Raw genomic sequence first — 7180 nt, forward strand, 5'->3', positions numbered from 1 at the left:
CTCTACTTACCCCTAAAAGACATGCAACCTAGCCAATCCTAATCAAACTAACTAGGAAAGTAAAGGTACGCAAGATAGAGTAAATGCGAAAACGTAAAACGGTAAGTAAAGAGGTAAGTGCAAGAGGGATGCAAACTCCCGAGTAGACACGGTCATGTAACGTGGTTCGGCACAAACGCCTACGTCCATGGGACACCGAGGCTCTTCCGATCACCGTCTTGCACTACGCCACCAAGGCGATGCCGGCAAGCAAAGGCAAGTGCCCCTAAGACACCGAGTCTCGTGCACCGCCACCGTCTCTCTCGGTCACCCGGCCGTAATCCACTACGGAGCTTCTCCACCAAGGAGGGGGCCTCCTCTTCCCTCGCACAAAGTGTCGTTGCCACTGCACACCAAGACGGAGGGTCACACGACAGATCACAAATTGCTTGCCGTAGCAAGATGTCTCTCAAGGGAGCTCTCGCAAGAACTAATCCCTATTACAAGCACTAAGCACTCTCACAAGTGTGCTTAAGCCTATATGATGTACAATGAAGCTCTATGGTGGTTGGAGATGTTCTTTAGCTCTTGTATACTTTCTTGAACTCCAGCACACTCAAATGACCCGGCCTTGGGGGTATATATAGGCAGCATAAGCAAATATAGCCGTTGGAGAAAAGCTGCCAGAAAACTGCGTAACGCCGGTTAATCCGACGTACCCCAAAAGCCATCATCGGTTCAACCGGTGTATGTAAACTGCTAATTGAAAAACTAGCCGTTAGCAATCAACCGGTCAGGGGCGGAGAGGGGGGGCGGACAGGGGCCTGGCCCCCCCCCCCCCATGAGCCCCAAATTTCCATTACAAATTTAAATTTTGATTAAATTTTTATAGAAATTTGTATGGTAGGCCCCCCTAACAATGAAAAAAACAACATCCTGGCTCCGCCCCTGCAACCGGTGTATCACCGGTTTAACCGATGTAATCAACCGGTGTATGTAATATTAGCGTCGGTTTAACCGGTGAGTGTAACTTCTTCACGTTCCTCCAAAAACCACCTCTCTGGACAACTGAACCGATGCAATTGACCGATGCATCATCGGTTCAACCGGTGTATGTATTTTCCTCGGTCTTCATCTGCCAATGCACCGACGTATATAACTTCCGTAGCGTCGGTTAATCCAGTGTAAAACCCTAGCCCGCAGACCTTCTCTGTGATTGCACCGGTGAGTTCATTTTGCCCTACGTCGGTTTAACCGATGATAGCAAAATGCCTCAATCCTTGTCCCTTGGGGCGGCCCTTCGGGCCTTGCTACGCCTCTCCTCTCTTTGTCATCATTTGAACCTAAAAGCCTGAGAATAGTCATCTTAACCATCACATTAGTCCAAGTGTTGTGTGTGTCATCAATCGCCAAAACATTATATTGAAATATGGCATGAGAGGCCATTTTCGCTACAGCGTCCTCTTCCTCCAGTTGGCAGGAAAAATCCCATAGGAGTCCGCTGAAGATGATGCTTGTAGACCACACGCAGGCGTCGCAGGGCTTTTCGGGCAGCCTTTCGGTAGGTATCTGGGAAGCGAAAGCCATTGGTGAAGATGAACCAGGGGTCCACGTCAGGGTAGCGGGTGCTTTTTCCCACGAAGATCATCATGTCGCACCGAAGAGTGCCCCTGGAGTCGTACTCCCGGTAGACGTACTCTGGTGGGTCCACAACTCCGACGCGTTCCAGGCTGAGTAGCAATAACTTAGGAAGGCCGGGCTCTGCGTGGCAGATTCCGCCACTCCATCCATTGTCAGCCATCTAGAACAGGACAAGAATCAGTGGTAAGTGTTTGTGTGGAAAGAGGATTAAGCAAGGAACGTCCTAATATGGAAAGAATATTTTTGGGAGATTTCTTAATGGCATGGCCGGAATATTGTTGGAAACGGCGTGGTAAAAGTTTCGGGGTCTGTGAGGGGCTGTGAGGAACTGATTCCCGGCCTCACGTCGGGCCGGGGCGACGCGAGGGGGTGGGGCGACAGGAGCGGGCGGCGGTCGGCCCTGGCGGTCGTGGCGGTGGCGCTGCAGCTGAGGAGAGGGGGCGCGCGGGGGTGGGCGAGGCCAGGGTGGCCGAGGGCTTCGCGGGGAGCTCTATTTATAGGCCGGGCGAGGGCGGGGGTGAGGGGGGCGCGGTGGTGGCCGGCGGGGCAAGCTCTGCACCGAGCTTTAATGGCGGCGGCCCCAGCTCAGCGTCGTGGAGCGGCACGGAGGCGATGGCGAGGTGACGGGAGCGTGCAGCACGAGCAGCTCACCGGGGCGGCACGGGCGACGATGCGGGGAGGCCGGCGAGTGGGGCTGCAGCGTAGGCGGCACGGCACGGTGTCGGCTGCAGCGCGTGGTCACGTCGCGGGGCCGGCGTGACGGATGTGACGGGGCGAGCAGAGGGTGGTGCGGTTGCGAGCGGGGGAGGCGGCGTCGAGCTGAGTGCTCGGCGTGCAGTGCGTGAGAAAGGAGAAGGAAGAAGAAAGAAGGAGGAGAAAGGAGGAGGGGAAAAGAAAAAAAAGAAAATTAAAAAGAAAATGGATAAAAAGAAAAGAAAAAGAAAATGAAAGGGAGAGAGAAGAAGAGAGAGAGTCGCGGCGGGATTTGGCTGCAGCGCGTGGCGGCGGTCGGCCACGCGCGCGCTGCGGCGTTCGGCCGGTCTGCGACGAGCACGCGGAACGAGAGAATGGGAAAGGGGATAGGACGGCGATTGGTACTGGTGTCGGGACGGCGGGTCGCCGGAAAAAAAAAAAGGATCTTGGATAGACAAGGATTTGGGATGATTTGAGCTCAACGACGAAAAATATTTTGAAAACAATTTTTAGCGAGTGATTTGTCTTGGTAAATTTTCGGGATGTTACACATGCATTAAGCATTAAATGCAGTTGAAAAAATAATTAATTATATAGTCTAATTGATTCCTAGGAGATGAATCTAATGATGCTAATTAATTCATGATTGGACATTAATTGTCAAACAACAATAAAATGGGCTACAGTAGCCAAGCCCATACTTTTTCACCAACTAAACACCCCCTCAACATGGTCACTGACCTGGTCTAGTGGTCTTGCAATAAGACTGACCCCAACAGCGCGAGACAAAAGCTTTTTTGCCTCGCGCTCGCCACTGTGCCTGCTCCGTCCCTTCTCCAACAGACCATGCATCGTGCAATGCATTTTCCCTTTGGAGGAGAGAGGGGATGCAAAAATGCATCCCCTCTCCCCTCGAATGCATCCGGCCGGCAGAGGAGGAGGCGGCGGCGGACCAGAGGAGGGCCGCAGACTTCGCGCGCGTGCCCTGCTCCAGCAGCCAGTCCACGAGGTGGCTGCCAACAAATCCGGCCCCGCCGGTGACGACAACCCGGCGCGGAGGCGGGCGGAACCCGGCGGGGACGCCGGAGCGGGCGGCGAAGGAGAAGAACGGGCCGGGGCGGCGACGACGCGTGAGAGGGGGATGACTTGTGGAGCTGCTTCATCATGGTGGGAGTGCGGCCAGTCGGAGGCGGTGGTGGGTGCGTGGTTGGTGACTCCGGCCAGCTCCAATCGGCGGCGCGGGCAAGCTGGCGCGGACGCCCTCCTTGGCTTCCTGCTCCTCCTCCTGCTGCTCATGCCGCCCGGCGGGACGGGGAGGAGGCGGCCTCTCGACGGCGGAGGGCGAGGCCGCCTGCGCGGGCCTCCCGGAGGCGGCGGCGGAGGCCGAGCCCTGCAACGGCGGGCCAGCGCGTGGGAGGAAGACGGGGCCGGCGCGGATGGAGGCGGGGCCGCCGCGCGGGAGGGAGGCGGGCCTCACTGGCCGCCGTCTCCGTGGAGGCCCGCTCCGCATCCAGCTCCTGCCGCAGGCCATGCGCCGCCGCCTCCGCGGCCTCCTTCTCCCCCCGCAGCAGCGCCGCCGCGGCCTCCAGCTCCTCCACCTGCCGGATCACCTCCTCCGCCGCCGCCGGCTCCCCTCCTCCCGCCTTCGGCGACAGCTCCGGCGACCGCGCGGGCAGCCGCCGCTTCAGCGACCGCCGCGACGGCGAGGGGTCCGCGGCAGGATCCATGGAGGCATGTAGCATGTTGCCGCCGGGGTCACGCCGCGGATCCCACCGCCGCCGTGGGGAGCTAACGGCTGGCGCGGCGGTCGCGCGCGCGCACGGCACGGCACAGCGGCGAGGCGCGGTGTCAAGGGCAGAGCAGCTGCTAATGCAAATGGGAATGCAACGGCCGTTGGAGGCACGGCTTGGAGATGGGAATGCAAATTACTATTCGCGCGAGGCAAAAATGAATTTGCTTGCAAGAATAGCTCTCCTTGTTGGAGTCAGTCCAAGTATCTCCAGACTCCAGTCTGCTGCTTCTCCATCAGCTCAACAGAACATGCAAGTGAATCAGCGTGACACTGTTGCTGCCAGTCCAAGCGTCCCTTTCCCTGCCCCTGTCCTCCTTTTCTCCGTGTCCATCCTCCAGAGGCGCTGCCTGGCCGGCCTGTCAGTGAGACGCCGGCCGACCCCGTCAGGAACAGCGCGGTCGCCAACGGCACCACTGTGGAGGGTGTCCGTAGTGTTACCGAACGCTGAGGTCGAGGGAGTAGTAATGACGGCACGATAAGGCACGCTGCTGGTAGGTACCCAACGAGCATTAATGAACAGTGACCCCACTGTTACCGACACCGATCAGGCGATCACCCAGGGCCATCCATGGCCTCCTCCAAGGCTCCAACCTCCCTGACCCGAACAGGACGCTGAAGCGAGCGGGCATCTCATCTCGCTCAATGATCAGCGGAGCTAGCTAGTCGTAGTACTAGTCTAGTGCTAGTACAGACCGGCAGATCGATCCCGATCCCTCCAGTTTGAGGAGCCCGACCACGTTCGGCTGCCTTGCACTTGCACGCACGGTAGGTCGGGCGCCTCCATTGATAAATGCGGCGTGCCGGGCAGCGCACATGGCGGCGGTGCGAGGCCGGCCGGCCGGGCGCCTGCGCCTGCGCGGCCGCGGGCGCTCCTTCCTCATCCGCCGGCCCGGCGGCCATTGAAGGCGGCAGCATGCATGTGGGCGGTCTCGGCTACACCTCCTCTCCACCGGCGGCGGGCGGGTCGATCGCCGGCCGGTTGGTCCGTTCTTGCCACCGGCCGAACTTCACCTGCCGTGCGTGCAAGCGCACGGGACGGGACGCGGGATCCGCAGAGATGAGGCAGGCGTTCCATTCAATGGCGGCGTGATGGGGTTCACGTGCGATCCGCCAGGTCGCGTACCCAACTACTACCATACCAGCTCGTGCCGTACTGCTGGCTGCATGCTCCTGCCGGAACTGAAGAAGATCACGGGAAGTGTGGTGGTCGTCGTCGTCGTCTGAATGCTACAGGTAGTAAATGACGTCAAATTTTAGCCTGCATAATCTAAAAGCCGGGCTATCTTATACAATTTTAAGCTAAAAATATACGAGTGCCAAGTTAGATGGTAAAGAGAGCAATATACATGATCAATTACCATCCTAGTGAACGCACGAGCATGGAGTACACGAGTGGTTGATTCGCTAGTCACATAACCGAAGTGAATCGTCCGGAGAGAACAGAAACCAGCTATAGTCTTGCGTCGATATTGATCAGCAGCCAGTACAAAAGTACAAACAATATAGGTATGTGGCTTGGCCTACTTTTTTTCTTTCTAAGCTACATTAAGGAACCGGCCGAAAATAATAATCTGTGAGTAACGCCCATGATTGGAGCTGCAGCAGCGCACTGTTCCGCAGTACTGCTAGCTGCAGATGCTTCTTCGTTGCCTTAAGAAGCAAAAAAAAGAAGAAGAAAAGAAGAAGAACGAGGACGAAGATAGCACAGTGCGCTCCTGCGCGTGATCCACCTGCTGTCAGACGCGCACAACACCACACCATGCACGCGCGGTCTCTAGAGTTCACCGCACGGCGGCGCGACGCGGCGTCGCCGGCAACTAACGCGTCAGTCCCGCGCGCGTCGTGGCGAACGCGGCCGCCAGACGAGCTCGAGCTAGGCCTGCGCGCCGGCGGCGGCGCGCTTCATCCGCGCGACGGGGACGAAGGGCGCGGCGAAGTAGGGCTCCACGCCCGTCCACGGCGGGTGGGCGCAGGGCGGCGGCGCCCCCGCCGGGTGGTGGCCCGCCAGCGCCGCCACGCAGAGCTCCGCGAGGCGCCACGCCGCGCGCCGCAGCCACCGCCGGAGCCGGAACCCTCGGCGCGCAGCCGGTGCGCGCGCGCCGGGGCCGCCGCCGAGCCGGACGACGTGGACCTTCCGGCGCCCGTGGCGGGCCAGGCGGAACGAGTGCGGCGCGGCGGCGCGACGAGGCCCGAAGACGACGCACGGCGCCTCCCCCATTCTTTCCCTCTCTTGGCGCGGTCCCTTGGCTGCGATCGACTGATCTTCTTCTTCTCCACTCCTCCTCCTCTGCTCGCTCTGCAGCTCCTCTCTTCCTCCTCCCGCCGGTCTCCTGCTTCTTCCCGTGCTCCCATCCGAGTATATAAAGGGTGGAAGGACGCCGGACACTCACGGTTGAGCTGAGCCAGTGTGCTGCAGCGTGTACGCGTATTTTCAAAATAATTAAATAATGATAAAAGCGTGGGAAATATTAAAAAGCGGCAGCGAGACAATGTATTCAATCTGCTAGGACGATTGCTCAAAGAAAGATTTAAATCTGCTATGACGAGCAAGCTGGCTGGCAAATGCTGGAGTGCAGCATACTCTTTGATTATATTGGGAGGGTGTCGTTCTTTCTTCTTTTTTTCGAAAAAGGGAAGGTTGTCTCTCTTAAAACAATGGAGAACAGAGTTCATATTGCAGGTGCCAAGAAACCAAGGTGCCTGCTACCGGAATACATTTTGTGATACCATCATGTTTGATTTTATCTTGTGAAAAATATTGGAGGTTTTTAGAGGGAAAATCGAGGGCGCTCGATTCGGACGAAATCGGAGCTTCAAAGTGCAGGCACCATATCATACTCAGAGGATCGTCATCCACCTTCCGAAGAAATCCTCATCAGCTGATGATCAAAGATGGAATCATCTACATTTGTGCACATATATCTTACCAAAATGAAACGCAATCAGGTGTGTGGCAGGGCAATTGTTCTGAACTTGCCTTAGAACTCGAGTGCACCCCTGACGCGTACGGGGTAGCTACCAGCAGTTCATGGGACTGCCTGGGTAGTTCAGACACGTTTGTCAGGACAGGTTGCG

General features: G+C 57.7%; 1 protein-coding gene across 1 annotated transcript; it reads right to left on the reverse strand.

Moving 5' to 3' along the window:
• Nucleotides 1–5541: 5541 nt before the first annotated feature.
• LOC120682720 lies at nucleotides 5542–6516 on the reverse strand. Its single transcript, XM_039964718.1, has one exon. It carries the CDS (start codon nucleotides 6321–6323, stop codon nucleotides 5979–5981), a length of 345 nt encoding a protein of 114 aa, XP_039820652.1. The 5' UTR covers nucleotides 6324–6516; the 3' UTR covers nucleotides 5542–5978.
• Nucleotides 6517–7180: the final 664 nt, after the last annotated feature.

Source organism: Panicum virgatum, chromosome 7N (genome assembly GCF_016808335.1).
Source record: "Panicum virgatum strain AP13 chromosome 7N, P.virgatum_v5, whole genome shotgun sequence".
In the NCBI taxonomy this organism is placed as follows: domain Eukaryota; kingdom Viridiplantae; phylum Streptophyta; class Magnoliopsida; order Poales; family Poaceae; genus Panicum; species Panicum virgatum.